Here is a 15,895-nt window from a genome sequence, read left to right on the forward strand (position 1 = left end):
GAGTTCGGGAAAAAATATTTTCGGAGATGATAGCTATGTGTTTCGAGGTGACAAGTGTGTGTGTGTGGAAGGTTCTGGAAACAGCTTAAGGCATGAACTTTGTTCCAGGATGACTATATGGAGGCGCTGGCCAGGCTCCATCTCACTGTGACCAGGGCCTACAAGGTGAACACTGATATCAACTTCGAGGTGTTTATTCATAAAGTGGACGGTCTGTCGGATGATCACAAAATCGAAACCCAAAGAGACATTCACCAGAGGGCAAACGATGACCTTGCCGATGCTGGGTTAGAGAAAATTCACCTGAGGTAAGAAAGGTTGGAGCAAGTGGGTTTGGGCTGCAGTCACCACAGGCTGGGTGTGAACTGGCTGGGTGGGCACAGATGGTGGCATTTTACCTGTTCACCTGTTTCTCGCTGGGATAGGATCAAAAATGTTTTGCACTGGCTAAAATGCTTTTGGTAAAAGGCAGTGTTTGTTTCCTTCTGTATTCAACAACGTCGTCACAGCTAAACTTCTCATCTCATACGAGAAACACAATGAAACCCATGACTCTAACCCGGGATGCTCACGGGTGCTCACTAAGTGATAGTTCTTGCTAATAGGATGGTGTTTAACCATGAACAGAGGAGACTTAAAATCACTAGGATAGGGTTTCAGAGGAAAACTTCTCCCATCTGTTTGGTGGGGATGGTAGGATAGATGATACACAGCATCGTTGATTTTGAAAATTGGAAGATGAAAATGATTTAAAAGCTCCTGATCATTGTAGAGGCTCGTGTAGAGGTGACGAGTAGACGCTCTCACAGCACGTAAGGATTGCTCCCGTGGATAACGCTGGCCAAACTCTGAGGCGTTCCAGGCAGTGAGGAATGGCCGTGGTTCTGGCACTCGGGGCAGAGGGGGCCGCCTGTCAGGGCATGCTTGGTTCTGAACGAGGTCATCGTGGATTCTAGTGCCTGTGCCTTAGACTTGTACAGGTCACTGGTGCGGGTGGAAGAGCCCAAGACGACTGCTCAGATGGAGCCTGGTGAAACGCTGCCTTCTCTTTCAGCTTTTATCTGACAAGCATATACGATCATTCAATATTCGAAGCCTTTAGCAAAGTGGTTCAGAAACTGATCCCGCAGCTCCCGACGCTGGAGAATCTGCTGAACATCTTTATCTCAGTGAGTAGACAGTTTTGTTCCTGCTTGGGTCATTGGCAGAATTCGAGAGCAACACGGAGAAAGTCCAAAGTTGTAATGTCTGCCTGCATTTCGGGCCACTTCAGTATTGCTCTAGAGGATCACTCACCCCTACGTCGTGTTTTAGAACTTTTCAGTTTTAACTCTGAAAATGTACGTTCCCCTCAGTGTGCTTGGATCGCTCGTTCAAATGGGAGGCAAGCATCAGTTTTAGCTAGGGAGCAAAAAAGCCTGGCTCTGGGGCTGGCTGGCAAGTTGGCACAGCGAAGGCACCTGTTGCCAGTGTCACCATGGCAACCATGGGAGCACATGTTACAAGGAGAGAACTAACTCCTTCCTCAGAGTCGTCTTCTGACCTCTACATGTGTGCTGTTGCAGTCCCAACCACCCCAGCCACACAAAAAATACGTAAATAAATGTAAGCAGATGCCTTTAAAACCCCTTGGTTCTGTCAGTGAGGTTTGTGCTTGCATACAGGTTTAACACCATGTCTGTGGTGAGCCCGATGAGCCAGGGGTTAGGAACACTACCCGAGTGGTTTACCTCAGACAAATAACTTCGGCTAATGCTGCGGTCAGTTTCTTTTTCAAGTCCATCGTAAAATTCGTGACAGTTTAAAGTGCAGTAAAATCATACAACCAGAAGTCCTTGGACTTTTTTCTTATTACATTGAGGATGTATGTCATTGACTTTTTAAAAGATAGATGGATACAGTGGCCCGCCTATGTGTATGCCTGCAAGCCAGAAGAGGGCACCAGATCTCATTACAGATGGTTGTGAGCCACATGTGGTTGCTGGGAATTGAACTCAGGACCTCTGGAAGAGCAGTCAGTGCTCTTAACCACTGAGCTGTCTCTCCAGCCCCCATTCACTTTTTTTTTTTTAAATCTCTAAAGAAAATCGCTTTGTTATAAAATCGTTGCCTAGTGACTGTACAAATTAGAGAGCTCCTCTGTGACATTTCATAGAGGTATACGCTATACCACCCCAGCCTCCATGTTCCTGTCCCGTCCCTCCATGCCCCTCACCCTTCCCTAATTGGTGGGATGGAGTATCATTTCTTTTAAATGTAACCATGAAGCAGTCTGAACTTGCTGTTTCTTTAAGGCCTGCCTTCCTTCCTTCCTTCCTTGTTTCCTTCCTTCCTTCCTAATAATTTTATGTATATGAGTACACTGTAGCTGTCTTCAGACACACCAGAAGAGGGCATCAGATTCCATTGTGAGCCACCATGTGGTTGCTGGGAATTGAACCCAGGACCTCTGGAAGAGCAGTCAGTGCTGAACCATCTCCCCAGCCCAAGGCATGTCTTTTTTATTTTTTTCCCCTTTCAGAATTCTGGAATTGAAAAAGCATTTCTATTTGACGTGGTCAGTAAGATTTATATTGCAACCGACAGCACGCCGGTGGATATGCAGACGTATGAGCTGTGCTGCGACATGATTGATGTGGTGATTGACATCTCTTGTATTTATGGGTAAGCAACACATTCTTTTTTATTGTCATTGAAGCAGGGTTTTTTTTTTTTTTTTGTTTTGTTTTTTTGTTTTTTTGTTTTGAGAGAGTATATTATCTGATTATTCTTAAAGCTCTAGTCCTGCTGTCCTTCCCAGGGCTGGAGATGAAGCCCAGTTATGCTCAGAGTCCTGAGGTCAGCCCTCAGCACTGCAGAAAAAGGGAGAAGTGGGGGACGGGAGGAGGGCCACCCTTCGGCTTTCCTTCTCATAGCTTCTGTGGAATTTTTGTATTCACTTGACTTATGCTTTTGTTTTAGTCGACTGAGATCTATAAATAGGCCATGTAACATGCCAATAATAAAAAGTAATTGTTGAGCAAACGCTTACTAACTGTGGTTCAAGCTTCGTCGCATGCATCACGTAGTCTCAGCTGTTTTATGGGGCAGGCACTATGCCATAGCTGTTTACAGATAAAGAACTGGACTTTCCGATGGAGAAGTTTCTAAGACACGCTTTTGCTGTCAGTATGAAAAGATTAGACTTTGAACCTTGGTCTGAATGATCCTGATGCTGGAAATCCTGCTAAGACACGCTTTTGCTGTCAGTATGAAAAGATTAGACTTTGAACCTTGGTCTGAATGATCCTGATGCTGGAAATCCTGCACACAGTGCCGTCCAAGGGGTAAAAATAGATCTGCAGGCCACCAAGAATGTTTCCATTAGCCCCTTTGTTATAGAAAATACCTGCTCAGTATTTTTAAACATTGGATGTTGATCGCCTAGGTGGGCAGAGAATTGTAAAACTTGGCAAACGACTTCTGCCTGTTTTTATTTACTGTGGCCTTAACATGCATAGAAACCAAAACTTCCTATACGCTTGAGATAATATTATCTATCGAGTGGAGAAAGTTGTATTGCTAAATATAGAAGCACTCTGCATGCCTGAGAGGCTAGTGGGCAAGTTTGTACAGTTGGAGCGTGAGCGAGCTGCCCCCTGTTGTCAGCCTGTCGCTCGCTGTGCTCTGAGACCCCGTGTTTTCACCCCCTCTTCTCTCTGCGTCACCCCATCTCACACTCCGTCAGCCTCTAAAGTTCCAAGATTAGCCATTTCTGTCTTCCATCTGAAGATTCTTTGCCTACCCAGTCAGGTTTTCTGTTAACCGTGTTATCTTACTCGTGTACATAAAAAACCCAGGTGTTCACATAACATACTCACCTCCTAGACGGTAAGATTGAAAACACTGTTAACAGGTTTATAGTGTTCCTGCCCTGATAGACCCTAGATCAATTGTATATGCCATAATTTTTTTTAAGATTTATTTATTATATGTGAGTACACTGTAGCTGTCTTCAGACACACCAGAAGAGGGCGTCTGACCTCATTACAGATGATTGTGAGCCATCATGTAGTTGCTGGGATTTGAACTCAGCACCTCTGGAAGAGCAGTCAGTGCTCTTAACCACTGAGCTATCCCTCCAGTCCATGTACATGCCGTAATTTATTATTGTCATCAGACATAGGCATCTAGCTTTATAAATAGACCTTCCTCAAGAGTCCGATCCTGTGGTAGTCTGTTATTGTTAAGTGGTTGTTGGTCTTGAATGAGATTTGGGAGCTGAGGAAGTCTGAGTACAGTCTCAGTTGCTATGGTAACCATATGGCGAACAACACAGATATCCGCACGTTTTTAATGCTATGCATGAACATCATTATTATGTGCATGGTAATTAGACAAGAGTGAGTTGTGATGTTAATCAGAGTTACTTTTGCCCACTAAAACAAACATGGAGAGGGAGGGAGCTGGCTTTGCCAGAGATGGTTTTTCTATGGTGGATGCTGGTGTTTAGAGGGCTCAGGATTCAGGGAGAACTAACTGCTGGTTAGTTTTATGTCAGCTTGACTCAACTGACAATGTAACTCCACAAATGGGCAAGCCTGTAGGGCATTTGCTTGCTTGCTCTCTCTCTCTCTCTCTCTCTCTCTCTCTCTCTCTCTCTCTTTCTCTCTCTGTCTGTCTGTCTCCCTCCCTCCCTTCCTTCCTTTCTGTTCGTTTTTTATTTTTGGAGTCAGGGTTTTTCAGTTTAGCCCTGGCTGTCCCAGAACTCACTCTATAGACCAAGCTAGACTCAAACTCTTAGAGATCCTCCTGCCTCTTCCTCCCAGGTACCAGGATCAAAGGCGTTCAGCACCGCTGCCCAGCTGGGCGTTTTCTTGATTAGTGTTTGTGGAGGGAGGGCCCAGCCCTATTTGAGGTCCTGTCCTGACTTCCTTTGATGATGAACAGTGACATGGGAGCATCTGAATGAGCCCTTTTTCCTCCCCAAGTTGCTTTGGTTGTGTTTGATCACAGCAGTAGTAACCCCGACTAAGACACTCAGCTAACTGAAGCCGCTGTGACCCAGCTCAGTTAACTGGCAAGGCAGGAGTTGGGATGTGGGTAGAAGTGAGACGAGGGCCTTTGTAGGCAACCAAGGAAGGAGGTGGCCTTGGGGCAGGAGGTCTTACTGACTGCCCTTTCAGCAGATTAGCTTAGGTGTTGCAGGACTCTCTCAGCTGTGGGTTCTATAGAGCTAGCAGCTCAGCACACAGGTAAACACACACACATGTGTACACACACACACACACACACACACACACACACACACACATTCCATCTTCCTGTGTTTTCATTGCTTGTAGATGAGAAAGTGAGTGTAATTTTAATAGTAAAACATCACAAATTTCTACTTGTAATTTTGGTTCTTGTATTTTGTTTGATGTCTTGCTGTGGTTGTAAAAACAACACCTTTTTTTTTTTTTTCTTTTCTTTTTTTCGGAGCTGGGGACCGAACCCAGGGCCTTGCGCTTGCTAGGCAAGCGCTCTACTGCTGAGGTAAATCCCCAACCCCAACAACACCTATTTGTGACAGGCATAAAAAAATAAACTAGTTTGGGATCAGGGACGGGAGCTCAGTGATGGACACTTACCTGGCCTTGCCTGAAGCCTGGGCTAGATCTAAACTAAAAACAGAAGCCAAGGTCTCCGTAGCCTTACGTAGCCTTACGTACTGTCTAGAGACAGCCATTGTTCTTAGCTTTAGGGACTTTTTATATCATGCTTTGTCAGCATGTACCATGAGCATGCCTGGTACCCTCAGAGTTTACAAGAGGGTTGTTGGGTCCCTTGGAACTGGAGTTTCTGATGGCTGTGAGTCCCCTTGTGGGTTCTGGGAGGTGGTACATGCCTGTAATCCCAGCTGTCAGGAGATTGGCTGAGGCAGAAAGTGGGAGAGTTCAAAGCCACTCGGGCAGCATGAGCGTAGCAAGATCCCATCTCAATGTAAATAATGTGTAAAATAGTGTGGTGGGAGTTAAAGTGTTAGTACGAGTCTCAGGGAATTTCTGTGAAGAGACGCCATAATAAAGGAGAACATTTGATTGGCGCTGGCTTACTGTTTCAGAGGTTTAGTCTATCATCTTCATGGCAGGGGGCGTGGCAGCATGTTGGCAGATGTGGCACAGGAGAAGAACCTGAGAGTTCTGGTTTGTAGGCGGCAGAAGGAGGCTGTGCAAAGCTAAAAACCTCAGAGCTGGCTTCCACAGACACACCCACTCCAACAAGGCCACACCCACTCCAACAAGGCCACACCCACTCCAACAAGGCCACACCTTCTAATAATGCCACTCCCTTATGGGCCAACCATTCACACTCATGAGTCTATGGGGGGGGGCGGGGGGGTTCATTCCCATTCAAACCATCTTGACATGTCTTCAAACGTCTGAACTCTTGCACTTGGGAGATTTCTTTGTTAAAGCTGGCTGGGATACAGCTCAATGGTAGACCTCTTCTTCCCTAGCGTGCACAGGGTCCTGAATTCAAATCCTAGTATGGGAGGTGGCTTTGAATCTTTGACAGTTTATAGTGGGCTCATTGGCGCTTTCAAAAACTAATTTCCCTATATTTTTTCTTTTTTTAAATTTAAGGACCATTTTATTAGAGTATGAAAGTAAAACAGGACATGACAGCTGTAAGTATTGGGAGCTGCTATGAGGAAGGAGACGGCTAGAGAGAGATGCCTTTTTGAATCAGGGTTCAAAACACCTGCCGTGTTCTGTCATAGAAGTCGGCAAGTAGGTGCATGGCAGAGGGGAGCGGAGATTCAGAGAGTGAGAAAGCCCAGGTGCCACAGAAAACATGCAGGCTTTTGGCCAGTATCTGAAAGAAAAAATGTGGCAGGATAGCTGTCTCCTCCACCCCCTTTCTTTTTCTGAGATAAGATGCTGTTATATTGTCTGTGCTGCCCTTGAACGTCTGGGCTCACCTAATCGAAACTTAAATTACTTTTAAGTGTGTGGGTACCAGCAGTTTAAATGCTATTCAAAGCTAAAATTCCCACATAGCCTTGAAAATACACTTCAGGCTCTTTATTACTTTGAGCCCCACCCACCCACTCCCCCTCCAGCCCTTTTTATTTTTGTAAGATTAAAGCATCAGCTTTGATGTTTGTCCTACCTAGATTTTAGATTCTGGTTTACCTCTCATTAACTTTGTTCAAGAAGTAGTGGTAGTAGTGGTGGTAGTGGTAGTAGTAGTGGTAGTGGTAGTAGTGGTAGTGGTAGTAGTGGTAGTAATGGTAGTGGTAGTAGTGGTAGTGGTAGTAGTAGTAGTAGTGGTAGTAGTGGTAGTGGTAGTAGTGGTAGTAGTGGTAGTAGTGGTAGTAGTGGTAGTAGTAGTGGTAGTAGTAGTGGTAGTGGTGGTAGTGGTAGTAGTGGTAGTGGTAGTAGTGGTAGTGGTAGTAGTGGTAGTAGTGGTAGTGGTAGTAGTGGTAGTAGTGGTAGTAGTAGTGGTAGTAATGGTAGTGGTAGTAGTGGTAGTAATGGTAGTGGTAGTAGTGGTAGTAATGGTAGTGGTAGTAGTGGTAGTGGTAGTAGTAGTGGTAGTGGTAGTAGTGGTAGTAGTGGTAGTAGTGGTAGTAATGGTAGTGGTAGTAGTGGTAGTAATGGTAGTGGTAGTAGTGGTAGTAGTGGTAGTAATGGTAGTGGTAGTAGTGGTAGTGGTAGTAGTGGTAGTAGTGGTAGTGGTGGTAGTGGTAGTGGTAGTAGTGGTGGTAGTGGTAGTAGTGGTGGTAGTGGTAGTAGTGGTAGTAGTGGTAGTAGTGGTAGTAGTAGTGGTAGTGGTAGTAGTAGTGGTAGTGGTAGTAGTGGTAGTAGTGGTAGTAGTAGTGGTAGTGGTAGTAGTGGTAGTAGTGGTAGTAGTAGTGGTAGTGGTAGTGGTGGTAGTAGTAGTGGTAGTGGTAGTAGTGGTAGTAGTAGTGGTAGTAGTAGTAGTTGTTATTATTATTATTACTACTATTAAGCTTAACCTTTCCCCAGTATCTGTCTGGTTTAGAGTATTTTTTGGCAGCTAGTGCGTGATCAGAATTAAGTATGGTCAACTGTTTATTACATTGTAACTTTTGGGTGACGTTGATAAGGTTTAGTGTAATTCCAGTTGAGTCAGATTTCTAGCCACTTATTCATGAATTCGAGCAATACACTAGAAATTGTAAATAGTTTCGGGTGAAGGGAAAAGGTACAGACACTCTCTTTGTGAGGAAAGGATTCAGAACCAGTCAGTCACACTAGTATCTTCAGTGGGTCCCGTCTTGGTCCCTAAGGCTGTGGTGTTGGTGTTCGCCTGGGTTTTGCATGTTCTCACTCTTGGGCTCTGCTGAATAATACGTCATTTCTCCAGTAGGAAACTTGGAAGTGCTGACCGTTTACAAAGGAGGGAACTGAGGCAGCAGGCAGACATAGGAAAGCAGTAGCCAGGCTCTGTCCCTGGAGGCCACACCTGAACATGCTGAGTCTACCGAAAATGAGTTCAATTGCACAAAGAACTCTGTGTCTTCTGTAGGGGTTTCTAACCATGTGGGCACGTTGGCTTTTATTTTCCTCATGTCTGACACTGGTGTTTTGGCTGCACTGCTTGGACACAGGTTGCAGATCTCCTGATTCTTTGTATTTCCTGAGAACAAGGATGTCTTTTTGCAGGACCACAGTCTAACCATCAAATAAGGCAAATTTAGCACGTCCAGCATGCTCCATTATCTAATATATGTCATACTCAAATTTTATCAGTCCTGGGGGGGTGCACTTTTTTTTTGTGGAGCTGGGAGATGGATCCTAGGACCTCCGTGTGTGTGTGTGTGTGTGTGTGTGTGTGTGTATGTGTACACATACTGTGCATGCCTATGTGAGACAGGGTTTCTCTGCGTAGATCAGGCTGGCCTCAAACTGAGAGATCTGCCTCTCTCTAGCTCCCGAGAGCTTGAGTTAAAGGCGTGTGTCACTTCTGCTTCTTACTTCTGTTTTCTGTTGGTTTTTTCCTCTGGCCCAAGTCAAGCTCAGCAAGCATTTGCCTCTCCTATCTATCTGGACTGTTTGGAGGTCTTTGGCCTTGCTTTTGGCAGGTGCCTTTGGCTTTGGAGGGATGAGAACTTTTCTCTACCTCTGCTTGCGTTCTTCCGGCACCTAGAGTTGCCTAGTTGCCATAGTAACCATTACGTTGGTAACAGACTGACAATCACCTCTGTGTCTGTGCCCAAAGGTACTGCATGTGTCTTGACTGTAAATGTCCTATTATTAGGGCAGCTGTTTTCTGTGTGTTGGGGAGGGGAGGTCGTCTGTCTCGGGGTTGCCATTTGTAGTTCTTTCTTGAAGGTCTAATACATTTTGGTTTTTTTGTCTCCATTTAGCCTCAAAGAAGATGGAGCGGGCGCCCCGTATGACAAGGACTCGACAGCCATTATAAAACTGAATAATACAACGGTTCTTTATCTAAAAGAGGTCACGAAGTTCTTGGCGCTCGTTTGCTTTGTCAGAGAGGAAAGCTTTGAAAGAAAAGGTAACTTTTGGTGCGATTTAAAAGTTCATACTGCCTCTGTCGCGTGTGTTGAATGTGTGTGTAGACAGCGGGTGCCCTCGAAGCCTCAACTTTAGTTACGTGGCCCTTGATTGGCAGGCCTGAGGCAGGCCCTTCATGAGTAGATTTCTGGACCTGTCTGTCCCCTAGGTGTGTAGCCATGATTAGGATGAGGTGGCAGGAGAACCAGAATCCTCCCTGTTAACCAGGCTGTTGCACAGAAGGTGTTAGGTGAGCCATATGACCATTGCTCTCTGATTAAAGAAGCGCTAGAGGTAGTTGGCATTTGATGTCTGCTTAGTATTCCCATACTCTTAAGTCCTGGAATAACAGGGATGGTACCATGACCCACACGTGAAGGAGTGACTGATAATATAACACCGTCCTGTAAGAGTCAAATCAGTTGTTGGTGATGGGTGTGCGTGTATGTTTTAAGCAAAAGCAACTAACTGATTCTTTTCCCCCTTTATTTTGTGAATGATGCTCGTGTGGCTAGGGCTGGGTACTGGTAGCCAGGGCATAGTTTACCATTGCTGACAGATCTGGGGTAGCTCAGGGCTTATCCAGGAGGTCAGAGACCTGGCCTCAATCATAATCACTAACTAGCGCTACACAAGTAAAGCTAAGCTATAGTGGGGAGCAAAGGCGAGGCTGTGGAGGGCAGTGGGAACAGCCGCTAGAGCAGCTTCCTTATCCTGTGTGCAGTAGGGCTCCTGATAACTGTTCTAATGTTAAGGAACACAGCTGATTAAAGGGCACCTGCCTTTAATCCCAGCACTCGGGAGGCAGACAGAGGCAGGTGGAGCCCTGTGAGTTTGAGGCCAGCCTGGTCTACAGAGCTAGTTCCAGGATAGCCAAGGCTACATAAAGAAACCCTGTCTTGGGGTTAGGGATTTAGCTCAGTGGTAGAGTGCTTGCCTAGCAAGCACAAGGCCCTGGGTTTGGTCCCCAGCTCTGAAAAAAAGAAAAGAAAAAAAAAAAAAAAACAAAAAAACCCTGTCTTGAAAACCCCAAATAAATAGATAAAAATTAAAATAAGAAAAACATAAAGAACAAAATCAAACTTCACATCTGAGGTAAGTCTTTTTTTTTTTTTTTTTTTTTTTTTTTGGAGCTGGGGACCAAACCCAGGGCCTTGTGCATGCTAGGCAAGCACTCTACCACTGAGTTAAATCCCCAACCCGGTAAGTCTTGTTATATCTCTGAGACTTTTTTCTTGCCCTCTTTTCCTCATCCCTTCACTTGCAGCAAAGCTGGGTCGCTGTTGGAGTAGTTTTAGAGCTGTTTTTTTTTAGTTTCCTCACATTAGTTTTACTGTAGCAAAGGTTATCTATGTATCTCTCTCTCTCTCTCTCTCTCTCTCTCTCTTTTTCTCTCTCTCTCTCTCTCTCTCATATGTGGCATATTCCTGTGGTATATATGTGTCTTGTGTATGGTATATGTGTGTTGTATGTAGTGTATTCATGTGGTATATGTGTGATGTGTATTAGTATGTTATATGTGGTATAGGCATGTGTTGTGTATGTGCCAGGGGCGAGCCCCAGCGTGCTGCTCCTTCTTGTGGGTTCCTCTTGAGGCAGTGCAGGGGGAAGAGCCTCGATGGAGGGTAAGATGTTTGTCTTACAAGATACTTAGGGTTGCTGTATGATAAAAATTAACTAAGTTACTTTGCTACTGTAGCTGCCTGCCTTCTGGGTTCCTCTTAGCACCTCATCCTGAAACAACCAGGGATTAAGTGAAGTAGCCTTTGTTCTATCAGCAGGAACTATGTGGCTCTAACTTTCAGCCTGCTTGCTAGTTGAAGGCACAGGAAGAAAAGGGGGACACTTTGAAAAGTGAATTTAGCATTTATTTCTTTTTTTTTTAAAGATTTATTTATTCATTTATTATATATAAGTACACTGTAGCTGTCTTCAGACACACCAGAAGAGGGCATCGGATCCCATTACAGATAGTTGTGAACCACCATGTGGTTGCTGGGAATTGAACTCAGGACCTCTGGAAGAGCAGTCGGGTGCTCTTAACCGCTGAGCCATCTCTCCAGCCCTTAGCGTTTATTTCTAAGTTGTAAAAAGTTTCCTATGAAAGCTCTCTAAGAAAAAGGGGGAAAGCAGAAAGATCTTAAGCGGGCCAAGGGAAACTTGCTCTCCTCTCTTTGTCCTCAGCACTTACACATCTTTCAGAACACACAATCACATGGTAAAAAGTTCACCACAAGTTTACACACAAGTTCAAATCATAAACCGAGTAAGTTTACAACAGAGAATGTTTGCATGCATATCCGTTAGGAGCAATTATCTGGCTTAACATCCATCACCTGTCACAGCTCTACAGGTTCACTGAGAGTTAAAAACCATAACTAAGTTATTAGTGAAAGTTTGGTATAAATAAACCCAGTCAGTATTTTATCTTCTGCTCTAGAGCCTGTAATAAATCATAGTTCCCTTTTTATGACCTTTGGTTAATGGTTGAACAACCTTTGGAATGTGCTTGAGTAGTAGGTGCAGTTAACTCTTGCTAGAGACTGGCAGCGTTCTCCTTGCAGTTTTGACCGTCAGAAAGAACCTAACAGCGGCCCCACTGTAGAAGAGTTAATGATCACTAATATAATTTTAGGAATTCTTTTATAGGATCATCATAAGACTTAAGTCATCCATTTGTCTATGTAGCATTGGTAAAATTGCACATCTTCATAGTTCAGCAGAGATCCGCTCAAAAGGGTGGGCTCGTACCTAGTGATAGTTATGTATATTTAGTAATAACAGGAAGAGCATACCAATAGATGGAATCTTTCCTGAAATGATTTACTCCTGGGCCTTGCCTATGGGAGCAAATCTATTGAGGATTATTAATTAATCCGAAGCTGATAGTTATTAGCTTGTCCCATGATGGCTCCTGACATCTATGTTGTGTTCTTGTGGCATATGCATGTGCTATATGTATTAGTATGCTGTATTTTGTATTTATATGTTAGATGTAGTGTATAAGTGTTTTATGTGGTATGTTAGTATGTTATGGGGTGTATTTTTTATATGCATGGGATAGGTATGGCATATAAATGTATGTGGTGTATTAGTTTATTGTATGTGCTGTGGTATTTGTATATGTTAGGTGTGGTGTATGCTTATGTTTTATATGGTATATTAGTATGTTATGTATGCTATATGCATGTGTTATATAGTGTCTTTGGGTGCATACATATGTGTGGATGCTTATATCACCTTTATTGTTTTCTGCCTTGTTCCTTGAGACAGAGTTCCTCGGTGAAACAGGAACTCACCATTTTGGGCCAGGCTGGCTGAATGACCAGCAAACTGCTGCCAGCCCCCTCTGCCCCAAAAGCACTAGTGGGATGCCTCAGCTCTAAAGGGTAGACACGTTTTGGTGGCTTCCAGTGAATAGTAACAAAGTATCTTTCAGACTTTATGGTTAATATGCCCAGTTTGCTGTATTCTTATCGATAATTGAATTGAAATTTGCATTTCTAGCCTCCTTATAAGGCTGTGTTTGGTGATGAGAGCCAAACAGACTTTTTTTTTCTTTTTTCCAGAGCTGGGGACCAAACCCAGGGCCTTGTGCTTGCTAGGCAAGCGCTCTACCACTGAGCTTAATCCCCAACCCCCAAACAGAATTTTGAATCATTTGTCCTCAAACCCCTTAAGAGTGTTCACCTTTCCTCCCCTATTTCCATCTTCTGGAATGAATAACAGATTATCTATTAGATTATGTGCTTCCTCTGGGAAGACAGACAGGAGGACTGGGCCAGTACACAGTGGTAGAGGCTTGCCTCTTGTGCACGATGCTGTAGGTTCGATCCCAGGACTCCATCCCTGGTCAACAAAGGGAGGGAGACAGGGCTGTATTTTGTTTTACTCTCTCATGCAGTTGATTTTGTCTTTGTTAGGAGCTGACGGCACCAGTGTATGTTGGGGGTAAAGGTGGCTGGCTGGCCAGGGGCTAGGGGAGGTAGTCCTCCCCAGGGAAGAGCACATCCACTGGTTGTCCAGTGCTAAAAGTCAGCCCTGAAAACATACATACAGGTAGCATTATATGGACTTGTTTAGGAACAAACAAGCACATGTATATATCCATGGAATAGCAATTAGTGAAAAAAGAGGCCATGGATTTGAAGGAGATGGGGAGGGGTGTGGCGGGAGGAAAGGGAAGGGAGAGATGTTACTAAATCTACAGATAGCTACCGAGGCTCCTCTCTGGGTAGAGAGAGCTCAGTGTGCGTGTATACATTCACATTGTCAGTCCCTTCCCCAGTTTATAGTTGATCGGCCTTTCCTGTAGATGCTGGTAGCCAAGGAGAACAAGGGCCACAACGAGGTGCAACCTCAGCTGGCAGCATGTTCTAAAGTTTAGGAACTTTTGAGCTGGGCTAGAGGACCTGTTTAGTTTGAACCGATTTCATAATCAACTGGAAAAAAGTTGCTAAATTAGTAAATAATCTCCAAGTGTTCATCCATCTCCCCTTGGACATTTGGTCTGGGGACTGACAGTCTTGTAAGTCCTGGGTGGAATGAACTTGTGCACACGGGGAAGAGTCAGTCCGACACAGGAACGCCACTGTGCCCTCCCATCCCAGACACTGAATGCTGTCTGTCGGTTTCCAAGGGGAACCAGCCTCGCTCTGTTAAAGTACTGCCAGGTTCTCCACGACAAAGTTTCTATAATTAAATACTTGTACAAATCCGGTTGCTTCTTTGACCTTTAGCATTAATTTTAACATCTGACTGTGTGGAACTAAGTTTAAGTAGAAATTGATCATGTACATCTTTGGTACGTTATCCCTGAAACCTACTGGGATGACAGGCAGGTTTTGTAGAATATAGGAAATGAGCTAGAAACCTAGTTGTTGAGTTTAATTCGGTGCTGTGATCTAGAAATGTAGGGGAATGGGCACATTTAAGGTTTCATCTCGTGTTTTTGTTCTGTGTGTTTTGTTATGGTTGTTTCTGTTGTTGGTTTTTTTGTTTTTTTGTTTTTTGTTTTTTTGAGACAGTGTTTTTCTGGCTAGCTTTGGCTGTCCTGGAACTCTGTAGACCAGGCTGGCCTCAAGGATCTGCCTGCCTCAGCCTCCCCAGTGCTGGGATTAAAGGCATGTGCCATCACCGCCTAATCCCTCATCTCACTTTTGTTTGTTTGTTTGTTTGTTTTTTCTTTTTTTTTCTTTTTTTTCAGAGCTGGGGACCGAACCCAGGGCCTTGCGCTTGCTAGGCAAGCGCTCTACCACTGAGCTAAATCCCCAACCCCCCTCATCTCACTTTTAATGTGTGTGCATGTTTGTGTGTGTGGCGGTGTCTTTCTCTGTTGTTTTTCTATCTTATTTATTTAGTTCCTTTTGAGGCAGGGTCACACCATGTAGCCGTGAGTTCCTAGGTGAGTTCTTGGGGGGAATTCAGGTTGTCAGGCTTATGAGGCTTGTGTGTGTATATGTGTGTGTGTCAGGATGGAACTTAGGTCATCAGTCTTACATAGCAAATATACCAGCTGAGCCATCTTGACGTTAATATTAATCTTAAATTAATATTAGCCTTTAATCTGAATAATTAAGGAAGTGCAGTTCAGTGGTTTTTCAGACCTTTTGAGCTGTGGAAACATTTGGAAATACTCTGGAAACTTCTGGAATGCTCTCTAGAGAACACCTACCTCATGACTGACCTGCTATTTCTGCAGCCTGGGCCTGTGAAGCGCTGGTTGGTCCCCTGCTGCCCCCTACTGGAGATGCATGCCGGGAACAGAGGTTGGTTTTGGTGTTATTTAGAGACTTTGTCTTCCCTTGTGCAGGCCTTATTGATTATAATTTCCACTGCTTCCGGAAGGCCATCCATGAAGTCTTCGAGGTGAGGATGAAGATGGTGAAATCTCGGAAGGCCCAGAGTCGGTTACCCAAGAAGACTGGAGCTACTCCCAATGGGACTCCTCGGGTGCTGCTGTAAGGGGAGCCGTCAGGAGCCAGAGCCCAGACCTCAGTGAGGAGGCTGTTAAACTAAACTGGACTGCAGGAAGGCTGAGCCCTGACTCAGACATATTAAGGAAAAAGAAAACTTACCCTTTTTAAAATAAAATAAGCACTTTGAAGCAAAAAACCTGTACAGTGACAGTGAGACCCACTGTATGTACTTTAACTACATATGTGTAAACTTTTATGTTGATAGAAAAACCCTTGTGAGACCTGCCAGGAAATGTACATATTTTGCACCTTTTTCATGTTTTTTTTTTTTTTTTTCTCTCATTGAGGTGAACTTTGATAAGATGACTTTTCTAAAACTCTTTTCTGTACTTGGTGACAAGGACATACTGTAGTCCATATGGCAATCAGAAATTAATCCAATATATTGCTAAAGACTTTTTGTAAACT

The 15,895-nt window shown here is 44.3% G+C and overlaps 1 protein-coding gene across 1 annotated transcript in view; it reads left to right on the forward strand.

The window, feature by feature from the left end:
- The window catches only part of Rragd (Ras-related GTP binding D), a 35,875-nt gene extending 20,252 nt beyond the window's left edge, over nucleotides 1–15,623 (forward strand). Inside the window, 5 exon segments of the mRNA NM_001106641.2 lie at nucleotides 109–308; nucleotides 1,055–1,169; nucleotides 2,522–2,664; nucleotides 9,362–9,510; nucleotides 15,322–15,623. Coding sequence (NP_001100111.1) covers nucleotides 109–308; nucleotides 1,055–1,169; nucleotides 2,522–2,664; nucleotides 9,362–9,510; nucleotides 15,322–15,473 — 759 coding nt within the window. The 3' untranslated portion in view covers nucleotides 15,474–15,623.
- The last annotated feature ends 272 nt before the right edge of the window (nucleotides 15,624–15,895 follow it).

The sequence above is a fragment of the Rattus norvegicus genome, chromosome 5 (genome assembly GCF_021556685.1).
Source record: "Rattus norvegicus strain SHRSP/BbbUtx chromosome 5, alternate assembly SHRSP_T2T, whole genome shotgun sequence".
Taxonomy (NCBI): Eukaryota; Metazoa; Chordata; class Mammalia; order Rodentia; family Muridae; genus Rattus; species Rattus norvegicus.